The 26,287-nt window shown below is 44.4% G+C and overlaps 1 protein-coding gene across 1 annotated transcript in view; it reads right to left on the bottom strand.

Annotated features, from left to right (window-relative positions):
- The window catches only part of FAM124A (family with sequence similarity 124 member A), a 111,905-nt gene that overhangs the window by 80,674 nt on the left and 4,944 nt on the right, over nt 1-26,287 (bottom strand). Inside the window, exon 2 of the mRNA XM_043892353.1 lies at nt 19,920-19,951. Within this exon, the coding sequence (XP_043748288.1) occupies nt 19,920-19,951 (32 nt within the window). The remainder of the gene's footprint in view (nt 1-19,919; nt 19,952-26,287) is intronic.

Below are 26,287 nucleotides of genomic sequence, written 5' to 3'. Positions count from 1 at the left end.
ATCAACATGAATCAACCATAGGTATACATATGTCCCCTCCCTCTTAAGGCTTCATTCCCACTTACCAATCCATCCCACCCCTCTAGGTTGTCACAGAGCACTGGTTTGAGCTGAGTCATACAGCAAATTCCCACTGGCTATCTATTTTACATATGCTAGTTTATATGTTCCCATGCTACTCTCTCAATTCATTCCACCCACCCTTTTCCTCACTGGGTGCACAAGTCTGTTCTTTATGTCTGCATCTCCATTGCTGCCCTACAAATAGGTTCATAAGTAACATCTTTCTAGATTCTATTTATATGCATTAAAACTCCAGTACTTTGGCCACCTGATGTGGAGAGCTGACTCATTTGAAAAGACCCTGATGCTGGGAAAGATTGAGGGCAGGAGGAGAAGGGGATGACAGAGGATGAGATGGTTGGATGGCATCACCAACTCAATGGACATGGGATTGGGTGGACTCTGGGCATTGGTAACGGACAGGGAGGCCTGGCATGCTGCGGTTCATGGGGTCACAAAGAGTCGGACATGACTGAGCGACTGAACTGAACTGAACTGATGATATTTGCCTTTTTCCTTCTGATGTACGTCACTCTGTATATGGGCTCTAGGTCCATCCACCTCATTAGAACCAACTTAAATGTGGTCCTTTTTATTATTCCATTGTGTATGTTTAACCACAACTTCTTTATCTATTCATCTGTTGATGGTCATCTAGGTGGTTTCCATGTCCTGTGTGTGTGTGCGCACATGTGCATTCAGTCATGTCTGACTCTTTGCAACCCCATGGACAACAGCCCACCAGGCTCCTCTGTCCATGGAATTTCCCAGGCAAGAATACTGGAGTAGGTTGTTGTTTCCTTCTCTAGGGGATCTTCCCAACCCAGGGATTGAACCTGTGTCTCCTGTATCCCCTGCATTGGCAGGTGGATTCTTTACCACTGTGCCACCTGGGAAGCCCTTCCATAACCTAGCTATTGTAAATAGTGCTGCAATGAACATTGGGGTATGTGTGTCTTTTTCAGTTATGGTTTCCTCAGGGTATATGCCCAGTAGTGGGATTGCTGGGTCATATGGTAGTTTTATTCCAATTTTTTTTTTTTTTTTTTAAGGAATCTCCATACTGTTTTCCATAGTGGCTGTTATCAATTTGAATTCCCACAAGCAGTCCTAGAGCAGGAAGCCTCGAGGCACAAAGAGGTGGAGGAACCAGCCAAGGGCACAGAGGCAGGGAGTGAGCAGGCAGGCACTTGGCCGTGGCGTCTGAGGTCTGTGGGTGCTGTCCCCTCGAAGTTCTGCAAAAGGACTCGTTTCCCAGCTGTAGGGGCAGCGGTTACTCTCCAGCCCTTTCTGGCCAAGCTGCTGCCACTTCCCTCTCATGCTCTCCTGCCTGCTCCTCGGTCCCTGTCCTAGCTTTATTTTGTGGCCACACATTTACATCTCTTCCTTCTGGCCCTGGGTCTCTGAGGGAGAATGCCCCAGAAACCACCTCCCTGAGGGCGCATGCCCGGGTCTCTACATCTGAGCACTGTCTTCAAGGGGAACTGGATCAAGCCAGCACTGCAGGTGGGTGTGACAGGCGCAGAAGAGCAACACTGGGAAGGCAGCCAGTATGAGAGGGGGAAGGTAACTTCTGAGTCTCCAAGACAGAGTTGTCAGGGTGCCCGGCGCCAGGCCACCTCTACCAGCAACACAAAGGTTTCCCGGGGAGCAGTAACAAAGGCCAGGCTGCAGCCTGCACGCCTGACTGACTGTTTACAGCTCTGCAGAAAGGGCAAGATGCTGGGCCTCAGAGCAGGGAACAGGGCTGAAAAGCATTCCACCAAGCCTGGCTCGCCCAGGCGGCGCAGGATGCAACCCCGATCAACCAAGCAGCGAGGCTGGAGACCTGACCCCTGTGCCCCCGTGAACCACAGAGACATCAGCAGCCAGTATCCTGTCCCCAAGAAGAGTCGGGGGGATGAGTGCTGACATTAGGACACTCTGGCTGTCACCAGCCTGTGCCCACTACATGTGACCCTGAAATAAACAGGCTCCAAGGGGGACAGAACACAGCTCCAAACCACCATCGGGCACTGGGGTTACACACGCCCCAGAGAAAACCTGCCTCCATGGAGCTAGATAGAAAACCAAGTCCTGGAGGGGCAGGAGAGAAAATGTGAATAATTAATTGCCATGAAAGGCCTCTCCGCCTCCCTGGAGAAGCAGGGACAGCGTCACTGTAGGATATGCCTTTATCATATCTATTACACGGCCTCTCAAAGGCCCTCAGAAAGCACCTGTTCAGTGAGGGAAGGACGCAGACCCAAGAGGCCAATGGGCAGACCCCCCGCCCCCCGCCAGGGGTAGAGAGAGATCGGAGCTGTTCACCAAGCTTTCCAGCTGGCCTGTGCTTCCCAAGAGGATGAGGAAGGTTCCTTCCCATGGGATTATATACAGTTAGATTTTCCTTGGAGAATGTATAACACTGTAAGCAACTGTAAGTAAAGCACTGCACCAGGTCAGGCCTTTTATGAGACAGAAAGAGTTACCCCCATATTTCACTCTCTTGTATACTCCCCTGTTTTTGTCTTGTTAAGTGTAACAGAAAATAACTTACATGGTAACAATCATGTATTATGTTCTTATTGTTTGTCAGACACTATCTTAAAAGCCTAAAATATCTCATTTAAGCTTTACTTGGGTTTGATCCCTGGGTCAGGAAGATTCCCTGGAGAAGGAACCCACTCCAGTTTTCTTGCCTGGGAAATCCCATGGACAGAGGAGCCTGGCGGGCTACAGTCCATGGGGTTGCAAGAGTGGGACACAACTTAGCAACTAAACCAACCAACCAATTTTTAAAACACCACCATGATAAAGGTGAGGCAGGAGGTAGAGGCTCCCCAACCCCCACCTCCCAGCCCTGGGGTAAAGCAATTGGAGATTCATTCCCTGTGGATCAAAACTCAAAGACAAGAAGAGCAGGACCTTTAAGGGAGGAGGCTGGGCCCTGCCCGGACCACATGTTTCTCTTCTCGAAGTCAGGAGACCTCCCTGATCATGCATGAGCAGAAGAGGCTCCCTGGAGGCCAAAGGGGATTGATGCCAAGGGATGTTCTCCACCCATACGCCTCTTCAGTAAAATCCATCTTGGCTAAGAGATGTGTGTGCACACACAGGAGGATCCTGAGATATACCAAATATGAACTGTGAACCAGGCAAATCAGAATGACCGGCCAAAGGAAACCCAGAAGAAATACCCCATAAAAGTAATTCAAACTGCCAGGAGTTCAGAGACTCCCTCTCCCTGAGTCTGCCTGTGTGTCTATTCACATGTACTGTACTCTTTTCCCTCTTAACACTTTACTAGCTTCACTACTTTCTGTCTTTGTGAGAATTCTTTCCTGCAAAGCCAAAGGGCCAGGGCCCTTGTCACTGACCACTGGTCTAGTGGCTAGGATATCATGCTGTCACCACTGTGAACTGGCCTCAATCTCTGGCTGGGAACCCAAGCCCCAAGATCAAAGGTATATCCTTTCTCTACATCTTGCAGGTGAAATGTTAACTGACTTGCCAAAGGCCATTAGGCTGAGGAAGAACTGGGTCTCTATGTTCCTCAACATGTGCTTTTTCTTGCCCCTTTTAATTTAAAAAAAATTTTTTTTGGGGGAGGGGTGCCTACCATATGACTTGTGGGATCTTAGTTCCCCGTCCAGGGATCAAACCCACAGCTCCTGCCATGGAAGAGTGGAGTCTTAACTGGACTGCTAGGGAAGTCACCTTGCCACTTTTATTTTTAAATAAATTTACTTATTTTCCCACACCACACAGCTTGTGGGACCTTGGCTCCCTGACCAGGGATTGGACCTGTGCCCCCTGCAGTAGAAGCATGGAGTCCTAACCACTGGACTGCCAGGGAAGTCCCACTTTTTCTTGCCTCTTGAGCCCACCAACCTTATGATCATCCTGCCCTGAACCTCAGCCTGCCTGGTTAGGCTCCATCAGGAAATGTGGTTGGGTAATTTTGCTGTGAATGGACTGACCAGTGTGTCTGGGCAGCTTCTGGCAATCTCTGACCTGTGTGGATGTCCCGAGTCTGGTGGAGGAACAGGGAGGGGACCAAGTCCTGCTGCTTGTTGACAGATGACCTGATGCTGGTCCTCCCACTGGGTTATCTCAATGCTGCCTGTGCCAGGACCCCTCACTGCCACACTCTGCATCCCAAGGCTTCACACCAGCCTTGCTTGCACAGTCCCCCACTGTCTGGTGTCCGCCAGACTGGCCCTCCTTGCAGAATTGACAAACTGGTGTGTCCTCAAGACACTGACTTCCTAATAGCAGGTATGTCAAATTGAAGGTCCAGATCGCCTGTTCCAAAGGGAATGAATGCCTGGCCAAGTCTCAGGACATGACAAGGTCAGACACCCCTTTCTAGAATTTCTGGGCAATAATTAATGTCTCTTGTCACTTTATCCACCATTTATCGTTGACAGTCTGCAATTCTGTGACAAGGACTTGGGCTTCAGTGGTAAAGAATCAATCTGCGATGCATGAGCCACAGGAGACACAGGTTCAATCTCTGGGTTGGGAAGATCCCCTGGAGGAAGGCATGACAACCTTCTCCAGTATTGTTGCCCGGAGAATCCCCATGGACAGAGGAGCTTGGTGAGCTACAGTTCATAGAGTCACAATCAGTCAGACATGACTGAAGCGACTAAGCATTCATACATGCACGCACGGCAATGACTTATTTAATCAAGGAATGTTTATCGAGCATCTACTATCTGCCAGAAGTGTCGGATGCAGTGGTGAATAAAACAGTCTCTGCTTTCATAGAACTCATCATCTAGTTAGTGGGGGAGATAGACAATAAACAAACAAATAAGATGAAGTCAGGTACCTAAATGCAATAGACACTTCACTGCACAAACTCATGTTCAATGTGGGTACTGCAGGGGTTTCCAAGGCAATAGCCATAACCACTACCATCACGTAAATAAACTGTCCTGGACCATTTCAGGGCCCTAAGACCCACAGGGCCCCCAAACAGCTCAGGAGGCCAACAGAGTCTGAACAAGGGCCCCTCCAGCTGCTGCAGGTTGCTTGCTTCAGGGAACCTGGCTCCGGGAGTTTAGCTAGAGTCCCTCCAACCTCAAATGCAGGAGGTTGAATAAACTTATTTGCATTTCTAAAGCCCCACTCTGAGGCACTCAACCGTTCAGGGGCTTGGATACCTAATCTATTGACCAGACACACATGATCATGTGGCAGAAAACGGTGGATCAGGTATGTAGGATCCACACACCCAGGGCATAGACTGACATGTGAAGTAAGATTAGGTCAGAAAGCAGGAGGGAAAGAGACCCCAGAATGACAAGGAACACAAAACCCGCTGCGTTAAAGTGCCACAGGGGGCCAACCTCTCACCATTAAGCTGCCTGGTCTTTCCTGAATGCCAGAAATAAAAGCTGCCAGAAAAGGGCTTCCAGATTCCTTCCCGGGAGAATCTATTCATCCGAAATGTAATGAATAACCTGCCTTCAGCTCTTTTTTTTTTTCTTTTACAGTTTTTCTTAAAGCCAGTTCTTCAAACCTCTAAATTAATTAAAAATTGAAGCAAACCCCTTTGTCTCTGACAACGCTTAAAGTCCCAGATATTCTCAATTCTTAGTACTTTTATGATTTTGACAAGGCCTTTGGTTGGCCTGTAGCTTTGAGCAGTGAAGGGAACAAGACTGGTCCCAGTGCCAGCCCCAAAATATAGTCAAAACGAGACACAGGGTTGGCAATAGTGGCAATCTGGTGGCAGTGAGGTACATATGGAATATTTAACATAGGGGATCCAAAATGCATTCATAATATAGACAAAATGCTTCTCCTCTCTCAGCCTGAATTCACAGAGCATGCATGCTAAGTCACTTCAGTGGTGTCCAACTCTTTGAGATCCTATGGATTATAGCCCACTAGTCTCCTCTGTCCATGAGATTCTCTAGGCACGAATACTGGAGTGGGTTGCCCTGTCCTCGCCCAAGGGATCTCCCAGACCCAGGGATAGAACCTGCATCTCTTAAGTCTCCTGCATTGGCAGGCAGATTCTATACCACTAGCACCACCAACTTTCCTGTAATTGAAGAATGGAATACAGGCTAGAATACCTAGTCTTTTGACGAGACACACATGACCAAGTGGCAGAAAACCCATGGAGAATGGTACATCAGGTGTGTAGGATGTACACACCCACGGCATAGACTGACAGGTGAAGTAAGATTAAGTCAGAAAGCTGGAGGATCATACAGTGGTAAAGAATCCACCTACCAATACAGGAGACGCAAGTTCGATCTCTGGGTTAGGAAGATCCCCTGGAGAAGGAGATGGCAACCCACTCCAGTATTCTTGCCTGGAAAATTCAACGGACAGAGGAGCCTGACTACTGTCCATAGGGTTGCAAACAGTCGAACATGACTCAGCACGCATGCATACAGGCTGAAGAAAACAAAACCTCTGTTTTCCTTTGACAGAGGAAAACACTAGGGCATCTTTCTGGTTGTTGGGCTCTTGTAAGAGGTACAGCTTTGCTGTTACTGTATTTGACCACTCTCTGAATTTTCATCATCTGTTGCAGAAACAATGTCAGGAATCTGAACATGTGATTCATATTCTTAAGCTCATTCTAAAACTATTAAGAGAGAAATAATATAGAAAGCAAGGCAGACGCTTTAGACACACTGCATGTTTTTTCATGTGGAAATGTGATGTCCACTTGACTCTAAAGGTATTTCTAAGCTTTGCTGTGAGACAAACCTCCAGATGGGAAAGGAGGGGGAATCAAAGGCCAGACACCAACCAGCCAGGAAGGACCAGGTCACTTTAAATTCCGATACTGCTTGACAGCAATTCTGGAAGAGGGCCAGGAAGTTGATACGTGATTAGTCTGAGAAGCTTTAATTCAGTTAAAAACACTTAAGCATATCTGGCATAGTTATCCAAGTCCTGAGGACTTAATGATTTTGCAAGTTTATGAGACGGTAAGACAGGTCTGATGCACACTGACATCCACTGCTTGTACTCAGGGGGCTTCCCTGGTGGTCCAGGAACTAAGACTCTGCGCTTCCAATGCAGGGGGCCTGGGTTCTATCCCTTGCAGGGGACTAAATTCCACATCCCACAATGAAGACCCAGTGCAGCCAAATAAATATTAAAAAACAAACCAAAAAAACAAAGGGGTGTTCAAGCAACTCCAACAACAAATTTTTTTTTAAATGTACTAGACCCTTTATGTATAAAAATTGTACTGTTCAGAACGACCACAGAGTCTCTAGTATTCTACACACAATCACTCTACTCAGTAACTGCCATTTTTTCTAAAACACGTTGTATCTTGTCATTTCCATCAGTGGCACAGTCCCCCTGAGAGTGCCAGGACCTCAATAAAATTCTGAAGATTTGGAGGTGAGGCAGCAGGGCTTGCCAACAACATGATTGGAGGGCTAATCTTGTTTTAAGAAGTAAGGTGTATCCATCAAAGTCAAACAGACAAAAGAGGAGGATGTTAACCAAACCTATCCCCAGGATTTGTTCACCAAGACCGCTCAGCCTTCCAATGGAGCTAGCAGGAGGAACCCTCACAATTACAGTAATTAAGATTTATATTTAAAAGGGATTTGTCTGGCAGGATGTTGAGAAATGAGACGGGCCATGATTAGTCATTACAAGTCTAGGGAAAAAAAAATACTACGGACATGCATATAAAAGACATTGTGGATGGTCTTAGGAAAATCAGCAATTAAATCCGGTTTTGCTCGTGATCAAACTAGCAATATGGGAAATGGAGCCTGTGGACTCTTTTATTTATTTATTTTTTGCCCTAAAATTCAGTGAAACATTCAAAAACTCTGCCAACTTGAATTGGATATTGATGCATCCCGGGTCCTTGTTTCCAAGTTTCCTTAGAAAAATATGTATGTTACAGCCTATTGGAAGAACAAGCTTCCTGAGGGCAACTCAAAAATTAAAGATGGGGGAGGGACATCCTTGGTGGTCCAGTTGTTAAGACTCCATGTTCCCAAGCATAGGGGGCGGGTTAGCCTATGATCCCACAGGCCATGTGGAGTGGCCAAAAAAATAGATGGGGGAGGCATTTCAGTCTGCTCCCCGCCCCCCGCCTCGACATGTTTCAGATGATGTCAGACAATTTGCTCAAGTTGACCAGCTAGTCAATGGCAGGTCAAGAAAGAGAACAAACATGTCCCAACTCCCAGTCTGTGGCTCTACCCAGTTCTGAAGTTCCCTCTCCTATTGATGGGCCCAAGGACTGCAAAGCAGGCAGAGACAGAGTCCCTTCACGAGCTCACAACCTAATTAAGGAAGCAAGACACTCACATGTGAGCAATATAAGAAAAACACAAAACGGGAGGTGGTAGGTTCAGGATGCTCTAGAAGATGAATTGCAGAGATAATAACCGCAGTTTCCCTCTCCCTCCGTTTTCTTATTGCCTGTCTCCCTCCACCTGCAGAGTCCGGGCTGTTCCTTGCTTCAGGGACTGTGGGGGCTGACGGACTCATTCATCAAGCTTCTGAGTTTAGGTTGTTTTCCAATCATAGCAGAGGAAACAGCCTGGAAGCGCAAAGCTCTCTACTGTGAGGACTGGGGGGTTGGAGACAGAAGAGGCTTTCTGAGCCAAAAAGGGCTAAAAACCTAGAGCAGGGGGTTCACCTTGTTTATTAAAAGTCAAGAAGAACATGTGGTGCTGTGGGGGTGGCTTTTCCCACTCAGAAGATGTCACGTTTCGGCTCCTGGTGAGAGGGAGAAGACCACCTGGTGGGAGGGAGAAGACCGGAAGGGACGGGACCAAAACCTGGATGCCGGAAGGTTTCCCAGGATGGATCACGTACTGAACTCTCAGGCTGAGCCCTGCGGGTGTGCGGCCCCCACTGCAGACCTGTGCCTTCCCTTGCCCGGGTGTGAGGGCAGAGGCTCAGGAATGAAGTTCAGCTCTATTACAGAGACATATGGCAAGTTCCACTTTTATACCTGAGCAGGTGACTGTGAAAAATTCCTACTCGCTGTAACAGGAGGTTCATAGAGAGTTCTCAACAGACAGCAGAAAGTGTTATGATCCAACTGATAGGGACACCCTCTAAACATGCCAGCCTATAGAAAGACCTCCAGCTTCTAAGTCTGGGTTATCTATGACCCACACATTTTAGTCTCACTATGTTCAAGCCTGAGGCAATGGAATATTAAAGATGGAATCACAGAGGAAGTCCATTGTCCCAGCAACAGACAAAAGAAAGACGTCTCACAATTATTCTTGTTATACAGAAGGAAAGAGGAGTCCTTCAAGCATTGGTTGCACAGCTCAGCTTCACTCCCTTTTGATATCAATAATAATGTCAGATGTCAGAGTGAGATAAAAAAGGGGGAGTGAGAGCAGGTAAAATGTTTCTTCTTTTCCATTACCAGTGTACTGTACAAAATTTGAAAGTTTAACAAATGTGGGGGGCTTCCCTGGTGGCTCAAACTGTAAAGAATCTGTCCATAATGCAGGAGTGCCAGGTTCGATCCCTGGGTCAGGCAGATGCCCTGGAGAAGGGAATGCAACCCGCTCCAGTATTTTTGCCTGGAGAATCCCATGGACAGAGGACCCTGGTGGGCTACAGTCCACAGGGTTACAAACAGTTGGACATACCTGAGCAACTAATGCTTTCACAACAAATCTGGAGGAAGGAGAGAAGGTTTACAAAGAAGAAAGAAAGAAGGACTAATGGGATCCTCTTTGCTTTCCTGGTCAATTCTGATTATAACCTTTAGTGGCTATGACCTGGCTTTTTACATACCATTCCCCAAATATTCCCAGCCTGTTATCCCCTCAAAGGTTAATGGCAACAATTTTGATGTTGAATAAAGATAGAAATTGGCTACTGGAGGGAAATTACTTTTCATGAAGCCTCTTCAGGGTACTGATGGCGTTTGGGTATTGTTAATGATGCCTGGGGTTGGAGCAGGTGTGTAATCAATAAAGTGAAGTGAAGTGAAGTCGCTCAGTCATGTCCGACTCTTTGCGACTCCATGGACTGTAGCCTACCAGGATCCTCAGTCCATGGGATTTTCCAGGCAAGAATACTGGAGTGGGTTGCCATTTACCATACATTTAATGAGAACCACAGAACAGGCTCCAACTTGTGGGCCTCCAAAAGCCGAATCTCCCTGTTTACAATCTACTCTTTAGAGCACTTTTGCCCATTCTTATTGTGTACATGTATGTATATTGTGTGTGAGTAGCTATCTATACAGTTTTTTGTGCATAAAATCTCAATTTTTATAAGACCCTGGCACTCAAATCCATGCCCACAGGACAGTGAAATAGTTCTTTTGGAGAGTAACAGGGCAAGGGAGATCAGAAGCTTTAAAAAGTAAATATTTGACAATTTCACTTGTAGGAATTTATCCTAAGGAAATAATGAAGGATATGCATAAACTTGTGGTATAAAAATATTCCTGCCAATGCTGACTATAATAGTGAAAAAGAGAAGAGGACCAACAATAGGGTACCAGTGAATGACGTTTGGAGCAGAAAGAAATACAATGGACTACTGTACAGTTAAACTATTACAGAAGTAAGTTTGGTATATAAAGAAAGTTCACAATATGCTTAGTGAGAAAATCAGACTATAAAACTCTCCAATACTACTGTTGGTAATAATATACACATATATAGGAATATAGATGCCCAAAAAAAATTTGTAAAGGCAGACACCAAATTATGACTTGTTTCTGGATGGTAGCATTCTGAGTTTTCTTCTTTTGGTGAGAAAAGCACCTGGCATGCTAGAGGAATGTGTAATGGCAGCTATTCACTTTTGTTCCCTCCCTTGGAATGGGGGTTGGGGTGGGGGGGTGGTTTCTGACAACCGTGGTAGACCAGATGTCCCTGAAGTGTCACTTCAGCCTCTCAGGGAAAATCTGATCATGAGAACCCTGCCTCCACTTTCCTTTCACACCCTTTATGTAGTTGAAATCACACAATTAAAACTTATCTTTGACGCCAGAAGGACTATACAACATTTTTTTGGAAACGGATGTCCGTGTAACAGACCATCAGAGGAGTTGTCCATATGGGATATTGAACTCAGACTCTGATTTCCTGATGAATATCTTTGGTTATTGCTTTTCTCTTATCAACTGTCAAACAATAATACTGTCTAGTTTTTCAGGTCCCCACTCAGAGGACTCTGAATATATAGATTCCACACCATCAACTAACTAACGTTCAAAGTGCACTCACAATTTCAGCTCCAACAGGTTCATTCATCTCAGGTTTCATTTGCTAATTCCATGATCATATAGATAAAGCTGCTACTTGCTTCTCAAAAGAACCGCAAACAAATACCTCTAGCTAGCCTGATAAAGAACAGGTCCTATGTTTTAAAATAAACTACTCTTAGAACTTCCCTTGGTGGTCCAGCGGTTAAGAATCTGCCTGCCAATGCAGGGGACATGGTTTTGATCCCTAGTTTGGAAAGATCCCACATGCCACGGGGCAACTAAACCCATGTGCCAAAACTACAAAAACCTGCACTTTGGAGTTGGTGCTCCAAACAAGAGAACAGCCACTGTTCACCGCAACTAGAGAAAGCCCACACACAGCAATGAAAGCCCAGCATAGCCAAAAAATAAAACACATTAATTTAAAAAAAGACTATTCTTGGAGGAGGAATACAATTCTCTTCTTTTAAATTATCCATAAAATAACTTAAATATTAAGTGGATAATTTTATTTAGATGTTATACAAATCCTAGAGCCCACAGAGTATACCATTAAAAGTTAGCCTCTGAAAGTAAGAAACTTGGATCAACCACCTCAATCAGGGATGATTAAGAGCAATCTTATTTATTGGGGGGATGGGCTAGATCAGTGCTCTGCAAAAGGTAAGTACAAACAACTCACTTAGCTTAGGAGTTCAGGGGTGGGGCCTGGGATTCTACATTTCTAACCGAGTGATGCTGGTGCAGGGGTCTGTGGACCACACTCTGAGTAGCAAGTTTTCCTGTTTGGTGATTTAATGTGCTCTGCCAAGCCAAGAATACCTTGTCTGGGCAGCTGACAAAATGTGGAACGAGCAAGTACCCACAGCAGCTGCATTTTTTAGCTCTCAGCCTCTGCTCAGCTCCACCTGTGTGGCAGCAAGGCCCAGGCCTGTCAAAAATGACCCTTGCAGGGCTTCGGCCTCTGTATTAGTGTTCCCTACAAGCTACACGCTAAATGGCTCCGACCCTCAGAGGACGGTCCAGGAGCACAGCAGGTGTCTCAAACACGAAGCCACAGTTGCCCCAGGGAAAGCCTCAGTGTCGGGGGGCCTGGGAAGAGCCACAAGCACCAGGGCCCTTCTCCACAGGCAGGAGAGCCAGTTCCTAACTGGAGTGAGACCAGTGCATCCCCAGGAGGAGAGAAGACGCCTTGAGGGCTCTTTCCCACACGGCTGTAGGAGCTGGCAGTGGGTGGCCCAGATGCCCCATGCTAGGGAATGCAATAGGTATTTCTGAGTAAAAGCAGTAATCCCACAGTCTCTTTGGAAGGCAGAGCCACAAGGCAGGACAGATTGGACAAGAAAATCAGACTGATCTGTCTACATGCACAACATCTTAATGGTTTCTGATTGGTCTCTGACCATGACCACAGGTGGGGAAGGGCTGGGTCATCAGTGATAACATCACAGGGCCTGTCTAGGGCTGAGGCCTCGCTCCAGTTGTGCAGTAGCTCACCGGAACCTCCATGGAGCAGCTCCGCATGTGAACCTAACTGTTACGCCAGAACAGGTTCATTTGCTGGAAGCTGCACACTCAAGCCTTCCTGGCACACAAAACCCTGACTGTCCTGCACTGAAATATATACACATGTCCCCAGTGCATTCATTTTTTTTTTCATTCATTTTATGTCAACTGTGTATCAACTGTATGTATACAACAGTATGTCAGAGAGCATCACTAGTATCAACATTAATAAGCCCTTGGGGATCCGAGGAAGTAGAAAATGAATGAAAGTAGTGATGGACGTGAACTGAGATACTTAAGATACCTGTCAGGTTATTTTTTAAAGACTGTATTATGGTCTTTAACCATAACTAACTTTGTCTGAAAGGCAATATTCTAAATTAGAGAAAATTGGTAACTTTTCTTTTGGTGCTTTTACTGCAATAGGAATGTGAAGCTGGGGATGAAATAGGTGGATTTTTTAATCTTTTGGCAAGCCTGTATATATTACCAATTCCACACTGACCACAGAATTAAGCAACTTCAATGGCTGAAATTGTTCTTCATAAGGATTAATACATAGGTTTGAGTTCTGCTTAGATCTTATGGAATAAGATTCTGGAAGATATTTGTTCTGAAAATCATAATGGGGAAAGTACTGTACACAGAAAAAAAAATTATGACATTTACAAATGGATCAAAGTGAAACTGACTCCCGTCACCTCTTCCAAAACACTGATCTTCCTGTTTCTGGATGTGTGTGATAAAAACTGGCTGTAAAATGAGCAAACTCTGTCAATAAGTTATCTGCTCTTCTAATAAAAACAGAAAGAAAATAATGAATATTTCATATCCCAAGTCTGAATTTAGCTCTGGATATAGGGACACAGATCATATATGCAAATATTCTCCATCATTGGTGAGTCCTACAGGACAAAACCATACATTTTCAAGGTACTGCTGCTTTAAAAGCTCCTTACGTTCTTTCATTAATTAAATCACAATGGGCTTATCTTCCCCCTCCATGCTGAGGGGAGGCACAGATGTAGCCAGAGACAAAATCAAAACGTATTATGCTTCCGTATCCTGAAATAGCATGGAAATGATGACACCACTGAGAAATGAAAAGAAAAAGATAGCATTTAGAAAGATGCGCCTGTGAACAAAGGCAGCCTTGGGATATCCTCCCATCAGAACAGCGAGGAGGACTTGACAAGCCCCAAGGTGGCTCTCGACCAGCTACAGTGCCTTGCAATTAATCAAGATATCCTGATTTTTTCCATTTAAAAAGCACCTGTGGGGGCAGGGCACAGCCTTTGAAAGAATGACAGAGCTCAAGGACATGACATAAACTGATTAGAAGCAAATGGGTCCAAGATGGCGGGCAAGTTGACTTCCACTAGACCTTGAGCCTCAGTAAATGCTCATCGTAACACACCAGCAAGCTAAGTGACACACTCAAGCACCATGACGGTTTCAAGGCTGATCATCAAAGACCAAAAAGCGGGCAGCGGCCCAATTCCTGGAAATCCCACCCCTTCTCCCAAATAGTTGGAATAATCCCCCCCACTCATTAGCCTATGAAAATTACCCAGCTCATAATAGCTTAGGGGATTCCCTGGTAGCTCAGCTGGTAAAGAATTCACCTGTAAAGCAGGAGACTGCCTGCAGCATAGAAGACCCAGGTTTGATCCCTGGGTCTGCCAGATCCCTTGGAGAAGGACATAGAAACCCACTCCAGTATTCTTGCCTGGAAATCCCATGGACAGAAGAGCCTAGTGGGCTACAGTCCATAGGGTCACAAGAGTAAGACACAGCTTAAAGATTAAACCACAACATAAAAGCTAACTACACCATGGTTTGAGGTCTCTCTTGCCTTCTGAGATGGCCCACACTCTGTTTGTGGAGTGTGTTTCTCTCTAAATTCACTTCTTACCTATCAAAACAAAACCCCAAGCAAACAAACACTGCAATCTACTGACCATTTTACCTTGAGACGAGAATGTGTCCAGGGGCCCACAGCAGCAGCTGGGCCTCTTTGAGGCTGCCCTCAAGGGCCAATCACAGACACGGTGGCCCCAGGAAAACTGAGGGGACAGAAGTCCATTGGACCTACAGCTTGTAGAAGCCCGGGACCATTAGGGAGAGCGTGGGTGGGAAACAGGGAAGCTACCTGACTCACTAGAAGGGCAGAGCAGGAAGCAAGGGAAAGAAAGCTGGGAGAGAAACTGGCGGGCAGGAATCTGAGGCATAGGCAGGGGCCAGGGAAGATGGGGGAGAAATGGGTGAAAACAGATTCAGTGACTCCCGCCCACCCATAACACGGGCCTTTTTTGCACAGCTTACTCCATGCTCCTGGGCTCGGGTGAGCAGAATGCACTGCTCAGGGCCACTTCTCCATAATTTCAGACACAGAGGGTTCCTCAGGGCACTACCAAGCACCTTCTTGATCACTTCAACTGATCTTTTGCCATGTGTGCTTTGAAAAGTCTGAAAAGAGCACAGAACTGCCAGGCATTCCTGCTGTCATGGGCAGTTGATAAGAACCAGGTGAAGAGTTAATGACTCTACTTGAGTTTCAAGAAAAAACAGTCTCAGGCACAATTAGGAGAAGAGTCTTAAAGGCACAATTTGAAGAAGAGTCTTAAACACATAAACAAATTCTTTGACTACCTCCTACCGGCATTATCCTGTGGCTAGAAGTCCCCAAGAAATGTTATACTGTCCTGAAAATATCATTTTCCAACTCCCAGCATTTTCTAAGAGAAATTCTCCAAGTATGATTATAATCTTTATTGGAATGGAAATATTCAATCACACATCATGGGAAATGCAGTTGATTTATTTTCTCCTTGGCATAATGATTGTTTTTATCTTAGCCTGTTTATAAAATTTCCTCTTTTTATTTAAATCGCTTAAGAATGCAAACTGTACACAGTAGCTTGATGATCTTCTAGCAAGGCTGCTGGAAAAAAAAACAACCCAAAATTCTGAGAAAGTGAAAGTGTTAGTTGCTCAGTCATGTCCCACTCTGGGACCCCATGGACTGTAGCCCACCAGGCTCTTCTGTCCATGGGATTCTCCAGGCAAGAATACTGGAGTGGGTTGTCATTCCCATCTCCAGGATATCTTCCCAACCCACGTTCCCTGCATTGCAAGCAGATTCTTTACCTCCTGAGTCACCAGGGAAGCCCAAAATTCTGAGAGTATAAATTAAACTCAACTTCCTAAGGAAGCATCATGCTTTACTGAGATCTCCTGAATGCTCAGCGTGTGTACAGTTTTTGCAGAAACAAATGAAAAGCCTTTTTGGCCATCAATCTAAAAAAGTCGAATGGACCAGTTGCAATGAGGACAAAATTTTATCTACACAAAACCAAAACATCCACTAAAGAAGCCCCTGAGCCACTCTCCTGAGTTGAAAGTGTGACTGGACACAGTCAATGGAAATGCAATTCTTTAGTCCCAGACGTGGCAGAAAAACAAGACGACCAGTCTGGAGAAGGGAATGGCAACCCACTCCAGTATTCTTGCCAGGAGAACCCCATGGACAGAGGAGCCTGGCGGACTACAGTCCATGGGGTCACAAAAGAGTCAGACATGACTTAGCGGCTAAACAATAACAACTCTATAGCACAGGGAACTATATTCAATATTCTGTGACAAACCATAATGGAAAAGAATATTAAAAAAGAATAATGTATACATGTATGTATCTGAATCACTTTATTGTACAGCAGAAATTAACACAACACTATAAATCAACTATATTTCAATGACATTTTAAAAAAGATTAAAAAAAGAAGATGCCCAATGGTATGTTACCCTCCTTCTCTCCCCTCCCCTATCCACTTATTTGAGTGCCCTCACCACAATGTCTCTACTGACTTAGAGGAAGCTCGCAGAAGCTCAAACTGACCTGAACAGCCCTCATTTCAGGGTTAGTGATACTGTCCGCCAGAGAGGATGCCCACCCTCTGGACTCTTATTCCAGGACAAAGAAAAAAGGTACAGAGTCCTTGAGTCTTCATGCTGTCTTTCCTCCCTCCCTTCTCTCTTTTTAGTGGAGTTTCTAAGACAGTCACATCCAAGCATCCCAGAGCACCTGGAGAGGTCCTCAGGGGTTCATTCTACAGAAGGGGAAACTGAGGCTCAGAGAGGGTAGATGACTTTCCTGAGAGCACACAGCTAATTCATGGCAAAACCAGGACTAGGACACCTGGACCCCACACCACCGCTTTGGTCCTTTCTCTTGGGGCTGATCTTTCTTCTGCCGTCATCAGGGCAGGCAGGGTGAGGAAGCAGCCTCTGCTTTCTTTCTAAGAAGAAAACTGGCGGCCCAACAGAGTGGTATTCTTGGTGGAAGCTCTCCTGACCACCCCAGGAATGACAAAACCCAACCCTGGACAGACACAGTCCAACCCCAGCTCATCCCAAGGAAGCATTTACGCCTCTGTGAATTCAGGATCAAACAGTTAAAGGCACATCATGTGGATATTCGGTTAAGAACCACCTGCAGACACAGATAAGTCCATTACCTAAGTGACCAGTTAGTACCAGTGCTCAAACCCTGATCGGGAATCAGGAATCATTTAGAAACAAGTGGTCCAGTGGACAGGGGCTGACGAACAGCAGAAGAATGACCGACAGGCAAGAGGTGCTTCCACGACCAACATGTGGGAACCGGGACTGACTGGTGAGCCCTCTGGATCGCACGGAGGATGAGGCCACCAAGCTGGCTGTGAGAGGGGGAGTGACCCTGCAACTGCGCCTTTCAGGAGGAAGAGGAAAATCATTAACCTTCTTTCTGCTCAGTCCTCTGACTGTGATTATCCAGTTTGTGAGGAAACGCTATTTTTAACATCAATTTGAAAAATACTTTTTACAATTGCAGCACAACTGAACCTATGTTTTAAAGGATAGACTTAAGACTCTGATTTAACATAAGTTTTTACTTTTCAGAAAGGGTCCACTGTGTTACCTTTGGCTTGATGCGTAAGGGGCCTTCTGTGTATAGGTGTGGCCAGGACTGATGGTCCTAGCTGGGAGGAAAGGCCCGTTCAGGCAACATACAGGACAAAGACATCCAGGGGCCCACCAGTATCCCCTCACCTCTTCTTGCTGCCCAGAACAACGATGTGATGGCTGTGGCAGAGGCAGCTATTTTGTAACTTTGAGGCAACTCTGAGGAGGGAAGCCAAAATCCAAGGACTGCACAACAGACCTGCATTGCTTCCTCCAGACTTTTTTTTAATTAGAGGAAAACACTTTGCTGACAAAAGGTCCATGTAGTCAAAGCTGTGGTTTTCCAATAGTCATGTATGAATATAAGAGTTGGACCATAAGGAAGGTCCAAAGAATCGATGCTTTCAAATTGTGGTGCTGGAGAAGACTCTTGAGAGTAGCTTGGAGGAGATCAATCCAGTCAATTCTAAAGGAAATCAACCCTGAATATTCATTGGAAGGACTGATGCTGAAGCTGAATTTCCAATACTTTGGCCACCTGATGCGAAGAGCTGACTCATTGGAAAAGACCCTGATGCTGGGAAAGATTGAGGGCAAGAGGAAAAGGGGGCGACAGAGGATGAGATGGTTAGATGGCATCACTGACTCAGTGGACATGAGTGTGAGCAAGCTCCAGGAGACAGTGAAGGGCAGGGAAGCTTGGTGTGCTGCAGTCTGTGGGGTCACAGAGTCAAACATGACTTAGCAACTGATCAACAACAGAGGAAAGGAAAACCATACTTAAGTCATTATTTTTCTCTATTACTGGTGGTCAAATACATTTCCAATTGAAATACAAAACGCATGTATACACCCTCACTCACCAAGAGGCCCCAACACTGAAGGAGGAGGCAGGAATCGCCAAATATTTAAAGAGAAAGGGAACAACAATAAAAGGTTATTGATCCCAATTGCACCAAGAAAAATTCTAACTCAGAGATCGCAATTAAAATAATGGAGAGAAAAACATCCCAAACCAAATTACCGGTTTCACTGACAAGAGAGGTGCTTTGTTGTGACCCAGAGGACTGATTTGAGAGCTACAAATTGAACAAAGGCTTCAGGCAAGTATTTTAGAAAAATCATTCTTAAAGAAATGTAGCCTCTGGGCAAAACTGAAAATGGCAGCAGAGAGAGAACACATTCTCTGGTTTTCGGAATGCAGAAGCTTCCGGGAGGGAATGCAGATCACTAGAGCATTAATCTCATTATTACTAATGGTTCTTAATAACTAAGGGGCAATGCTGGGTCTCCAGTTGGCTGAAATGATCAGAAACTGCTCACTGAGGTTATACGAATAACTAAATATAATTTGACACTAAATTACCATCCCAGACATAGAGCTTTCTGCACAGTCTCTTATTGCAAAGAAAAAACTAAGCCAGAACATCAATAAATAGAATAATCCAATTAAGTATCTTTCCATTTGGGAACTATTTAGAATTGAGAGCTTAACAATGAGCTAGGACAGAACAATTCAAATAAAAAAAAAAACAGGGCTTTTATTGTAAGACAATTTTTGTGTTATTTTGTTTATAAAATAAGTGTTTAATTAATCTGAATGGCTTTGTAGTGATCTTCATCTTTGCACATTGCTCCTAGATGTAAGGCCTAATTTCCCATAAATAGATTTGTAAGTTATTAATAATATTTAATACAGGCACCTTTTTCTATGCTCAGAGTATGCTTATAAACATACTCCCCTTTTTTTTTTTGTTTGGCTTTTACTATATGTAATAGTCACCTATGACATCTGCCTGCAGATACAGACAGACATGGGAGGAAGTTTGCCCAGCAGAGGAGTTGGGGCCACCTCATGGATCCAATGAAAGCACTCGGAGCTGTGAGCTCCAGACAGTAGGTACATGACACATTTGTTGAATGAATGAATGACCTCAGCTTTACCAGAGAAGGTATTTTCCAAGCATGCAGGTAAATAAAGCCTGGGCTAGTTCCTCCAGGCTGAATTTCCATAGGGAAAATAGTGGCATGTCTAGCCCTCAAGTCAAGGTGCAATCAAATTCTGCTTCCCAGATTTACAGGATCCTGTGACACGTTCTTTGGTAAACCTGTGATTCTTACTATTAAAGCATGGACAGCCTTCTCTAACATACAGGAATGGGACTGACTGCCCACCCCGGGTGCTCAAGACAAAGAGGAAGGACAGTTAAGCCATACTTACTGCTGGTGGAGGACACGTGGCTGTAGTCGGACCTGAAACACAAAACCTCAGCGTTAGGAGGAGTAGACGTGACTGCTCTCTATCCAAGTGATCGCTCCAAGCTAGAATCTTAAAACAGTCAGTCGTAGCATTTAACTGGTAAAGAAATGCCACAAATTCAAAAGTGTCATGCTGTGGACTGTTTTGTACAGAATCAAGTTATGTCTGAATTTGAAAGCACAACTAGAAAGACATTCTAGAAACCCAGGGTCCCTCATATGGGCTCTGTGAGTCTCCCACATGGGAGACCAGATGGGTTCCGAACCATCTACATTTACTGGCAAAGTTTTGAATGGAAGCTTATGTGTCTGGGGAGAAGGCTAGTGTTTTCAACAGATTCTCAAAGGGCTTCACAGCTCCCCACCCACACCCTGCCCCCTGAAGGTTAAACCGCTGCAAAAGGTTAAACCCTTCAAAGATCAGTTCCTCCCCTTGGGGAAATGCTTCTTTGCTGATGTAAGCAGAGGCGAAGTGGACCCCCGGTGAGTGAGAGGGGACCCTGGCTGGGAGGGCCCCCATATTCAAGGTCTGGCTGACTATCAGGAAACAGTCAGGCACAATGGTGGTTGATTTCAGTTCCATCTGGGAAGAAATCCTGCTGATACTAGAGTAACAGGATGTGGGCTACGATCGGCAAAGGGAAAAGGCAGGGTTAGGGCCAGGGTGAAATAACCCATCAGCTTCTACACAGAGAATCAGCTGCTGGCATCAGGCCTCTGTGAGAACGGGAATCTGGCCAAGAACTTGCCTGCTTAATCTCTACTAAGTTTCTGCTCTATTTGTGTGGCTCTTAAGCCGTCCCTCTCGGGCAACTTCCATGGTATAGAAGCTATTGGTTTTCTCCCCGCAGGGTCCCCAAGTCATTCTCAGTAGGCAACTAATCTCTCAGGCACTGAGGGGCTTATTCTGCCAAGGTGGTAGTTAGGGGACATAGTTATGCAAATAGAGCAGTTAATTATGTTTAATTTTATAGGTACACACTCCCTGTATTTACTAAGCCTCATGTGGCCTTTCTTGAATCATCTTTTATTCCATTGACTTTCTTACCACATTAAAAAGGCATATACAAAAAAAATTTTTTAAGAGCATAAAAAGCATACTGTCTCATTAGTTAAAACAACCTATATCTCTCACACAAAATGATGGGCTGACTTACTGGTAGAGGGACAAAATGGAAGCAAGACAGCGAGTGATTTTCTCTTTTCAAATGAAATATTGTGTGCGTGCTAAATTGTGTCCAACTCTTTGTGACCCTATGGACTGTAGCCCACCAGGCTCCTCTGTCCATGGGATTCTCCAGGTAAGAATACTGGAGTGGGTTGCCATGCCCTTCTCCAGGGTATCTTCCCAACCCAGGAATTGAACTCATGTCTCTTATGTTTCCTGCATTGGCAGGCAGGTTCTTTACCACTAGCGCCAATTGGGCTGGCCAAAACATTTGTTCGGGTTTTTTCAGAACGCTATCATGGAAAAACTCGAATGAATTCTTGGGCCAACTTGTACTTTAACTGTCACAGAATCAATGAATTTTAAAACTGGAAAGAATAACAACTACTAACACCTGCATATCCCTCGATAGATTACAAACTGCATCCACCGAAATCTCATCCAATTTTTCATACCACAGATTTGGAAACTAAGGTGATAACATATGTAAGGTGACCAGGAAGTGAGGAATGATATGATAAAGGCTTGAACTAGGGTGGTGGCAAGGAAGGAGTTAGAAGGCAGAATGGAGTGGAGAGTCCGGAGACACACGCTAGCTCAAGGAACAGTGAGAGGAGAAGGGGAGAAAGAGGAGTCAGGGATCAGGAACATTATGAAATGCAGGATTTGTAAGTCAGTGCATTAAATTTCTTCTGGAACCAGGCAGGGCATAAATAAACTTTAGGATGATACTTAGAAATGTAACTACATGTAAATGCAATGAATACTCAACCAGCATCCACTTGGTAGATGCAATAGCAAAACAATTCCATGACAATGTGATCATCTTAAGATGGCCAGGCTTCAGAGAAACTGCATGACAAGTCCAATAAAACATTCTATAAGAATGTGCAATCGTATTGATTTTTACCATTAAAATTTTGTCACTATTTTCAGCTAGGGTTTTCCAAATGCTCTCGAAGCATATGGGTTTCACATATGCATTTTAAAAGATTTGCATATGGATGGATACGTATGTAGAATAAAATTTACATTTGAAGCATTTTCCAAGAATCTTAAAGTGCAGAGGGGGAATTTTAGGGCAGGTGCTAGCAGAATGGATGCCTCTGCCTTGAATCTCTCCATATTTCTTGTGATGAAAAGCACTGCCCCAATCAAGCGTGCCAAATGGTCAGTCTTCGGTCACTCTTGCTCTGCTCAAACTCCTCCCTCATCCAGCGGCCAATCTTTGCAAAGCACAAATCTGATGAAGTTCAAGCTGGACATAAGCCCCTCTTTCTATGACTGATGGCCTCTGCTCAGCTCTGCAGTCTCATCCATCACTCCAATTTCTACCCCTGTCCACCATCAAAACAGAAATCAAACAGAAAGAAAAGTCACTTACAACCTCACATTGCTTTCCAGCCTCTGGTCCTGGTGATGTCATTTGTACCCAGTTGCCATAATGACAGAGATACAATTTTAAACTACTCTTTTCACTAACTCTATCATAAAATGCTGCCACATAGTTCCTGTAATTATATAGATACAGTGATATTCTATAATTTAGTCAACCATGTCCCTTTTGTTGGCTATATGACTGTTTCTGATTGTTCACTTTTGCAAAGCACACGGAGATGAGATATTTATCAATATATTTAATTTCCTTAGAAAAATTATCATGATGGGGAATAGGAACTGAGTTGAGGTATGAAGACTTTTATAGTTCTTAAAAGACATTCCAAATAACCCTGGAAGGTTATTTACTAGAAATATGGACAGTGGAAGACAAACTTTAAGCTTGAAACAATTTTATGCATAAATATGGTCAAACAATTTTGGATACTGACTCTGGTTCTCTGGAGGGGTGTGTACTCCCAGGTGTTTTAGGTAAGAGGAAGCAAGTGGTAGGGTACCTGTCTTGGGGATCTTATTTATTGGTCTCACATCTTAAGATGGGAGAAGAATTTATAAGAATTTATCTAGCTGGCTCTGCATAAGATATTCAGCTCTCCCAGAATGAAGCATGCCAGGTGAATCCACAAATTTTAGGATGAAAAATTTATGGACACATGATACAGATAAGCAGGATAATACAAAGATTATATATATTCACATACCTGGCACATATAGTAGACACATTTTCAAACATTACATTTATTTAGTAATGTAATACTAAACAGAAAGTGATATGTGGTCCCTTGACTGGACTTTAATCACAATTATACATAGAGGTGTTAAATAGAAAGAGGTCGGCACTTAAGATGGTTTGTCAATAGCCTACTGGCCAATTTTTATATTCATTTAAAATGGATACCTTCCTAAATTCTCTTTTCCAGAGAAATCTTGGGGTAAGAATTGATCTCGACATTTCAGTGAAATTGATCTTGACATTTTGGTAAATCAGCTCAATGCCCCATGGACCTCAACTGTGAACTCTCGGTCTACTGAATTAGATGCCAGAGTAATTTAGAGCTATCGAGCTCCACCTTGAACACAAAGATAATAGAGTATCTAATAGATCGTCTTTTCTTCTATGCAAGATTTCCCCCCTACTGTTCTTTAAACGTCTTGTTTAAAAATCTACTCTACCTATTTTTTCCCACCCACCGGTTTATAAACGCTAGACCTGTGAATTGTTGGTTATCTCTGAAATCACAGTGATGCATCTGTTGGAGGTCACCCAAAGATAAAGGACATAATATGACCCTATGTTTTCAGAAGCTCAGTGACAGCTGACATTACTGCCATTAACGCCAGGTCAAACTTCTGAATGAAAATAATCCATCAGCTATTGTCATATTTGAAAGAGTGGCTTAAAGGCCAAGTCTGGGAGACAGCGCTAAAGAAACACCCATTGGAAAACATTCATCTTAGTCTTTTGTTTTGGTTTACAAAACTCTGCTTGTCTCTCTGTTCAAGAGATTCTGTTTCTTATGATAGTGGATTACAGTCAGTAGCTGACTTGCCAATCTTTTTCTAACAGAAAGTACATGGAAGCACAAAGCAGGTTTTCAAGTGGATCTAGAGAATGCAAGTTTCAAAATGACGTCAAATTACCCAAGAATGCTAGTTTGCTTTTAGTCTTAGCCCATGTTGAGGGGTCAGACTGCAAAGGTATTGATAGCAATCCAAGCAAAAGAAAGTATTTGAACAGAAAATAAGAATCAATTACAGACCAGTTGCTCCTTGAAAGACACCTTTACCAGGTGGAAAGTGTGCTGGAGGCCTGGGTTTCAATATAACCCATTAACTAGTCATGCACCTCCAAACTTTCATTTCTTCATCTTTAAAATAAAAATAATTATCATATTGAGGCATGTGCCATAGGCTTTCAGACGTTCTGAACAATGACCAAATTTTTAAGGCATTTAAAAGCATCAGAACCTCTACTGTGGACACAGAACATATGGTTTTGAGGGCACCAGGAGATGTACCTTTTTATTATATGAAACTCTAAGTACTTCCTTGGTGGCACAGTGGATAAGAGTCTGTCTGCCAATGCAGGGGACACAGGTTTGATCCCTGGTCCGGGAAGATTCCACATACCATGGAGCAACTAAGCACGTGTGCCACAACTGAGTCTGTGCCCTAGAGTCTGAGAGCTGGAACTACCGAAGCCCACTCACCCTAGAGCCTGTGCAACAAGAGAAGCCACCACAATGAGAAGCCCACGTATTGCAATGAACAGTAACCCCCACTTGCTGTGACTAGAGAAAGCCTGTGCAAAAACAATGAAGACCCAGCACAGCCAAAAATAAAAATAAATAAAATAAACTTAAAAAAAAAAAAGCATTAAAAAAAAACTCTAAGGGGCTTCCCTCATGGTCCAGTGGTTAAGAATCAGCCTTGCAATGCCAGGGACACCGGTTCAATTCCTGGTCCGGGAAGATTCCACATGCCCGGAGGGCCACAGCTACTGAGCCTGAGTACTGCAACTACTAAAGTCCATGCACCTTAGAGCCTGTGCTATGCAATAAGAGAAGCCACTGCAATGAGAAACCTGAGCACCACAACTAGGCCTGCAGCAACTAGAGAAAGCCTGGACACAGCAATGAAGACCCAGCGCAGCCTATATATATGTTTGTGTGTTTTTTTTAACCCTCAAGTTTACCATTTGGAGTATTTTTCATACTGGGGGTTTACTTATGCCAGGCACCATTCTAGGGACATTAAATGTATAGTGTTAATTGCTCAGTCATGTCCGACTCTCTGCAACCCCATGGACTGTAGCCCGCCAGGTTCCTCTGTCCATGGAATTTAAGTGTATAGCCTCATTTAATCCTCATAACCATCCTATGAGGGGAGTACTATTATGTCACCCACAGTTTACAGACGGGAAAGCTGAGGGCAGAGAGAGCTTAAGCAACTGGTTCAAGGTTCCACAATTCCTAAGTGGAGGAACCAGCATTTAAACCGCAGCTGGTCTTTATCTTTCTGGCTTACTTCACTCTGTATAATGGGCTCCAGTTTCATCCATCTCATTAGAACTGATTCAAATGAATTCTTTTTAATGGCTGAGTAATATTCCATGGTGTATATGTACCACAGCTTCCTTATCCATTCGTCTGCTGATGGGCATCTAGGTTGCTTCCATGTCCTGGCTATTATAAACAGTGCTGTGATGAACACTGGGGTGCACGTGTCTCTTTCAGATCTGGTTTCCTCGGTGTGTATGCCCAGAAGTGGGATTGCTGGGTCATATCGCAGTTCTATTTCCAGTTTTTTAAGAAATCTCCACACTGTTCTCCATAGCGGCTGTACTAGTTTGCATTCCCACCAACAGTGTAAGAGGGTTCCCTTTTCTCCACACCCTCTCCAGCATTTATTAGAAAGATGGTAACAATAACCCTATATGCAAAACAGAAAGAGAGACACAGATGTACAGAACAGACTTTTGGACTCTGTGGGAGAAGGCGAGGGTGGGATCTTTCGAGAGAACAGCATCAAAACATGTATATTATCAAGGGTGAAACAGATCACCAGCCCAGGCTGGATGCATGAGACAAGTGCTCGGGGCTGGTGCACTGGCAAGACCCAGAGGGATCGGGTGGAGAGGGAGGTGGGAGGGGGGATCGGGATGGGGAATACATGTAAATCCATGGCTGATTCATGTCAATGTATGGCAAAAACCACTACAATATTGTAAAGTAATTAGCCTCCAACTAATAAAAATAAATGGA

Source organism: Cervus elaphus, chromosome 30 (assembly GCF_910594005.1).
Source record: "Cervus elaphus chromosome 30, mCerEla1.1, whole genome shotgun sequence".
In the NCBI taxonomy this organism is placed as follows: Eukaryota; Metazoa; Chordata; class Mammalia; order Artiodactyla; family Cervidae; genus Cervus; species Cervus elaphus.
The sequence above is the reverse complement of the archived record's forward strand: the minus strand, read 5'-3'. Positions and strand labels throughout refer to the sequence as shown.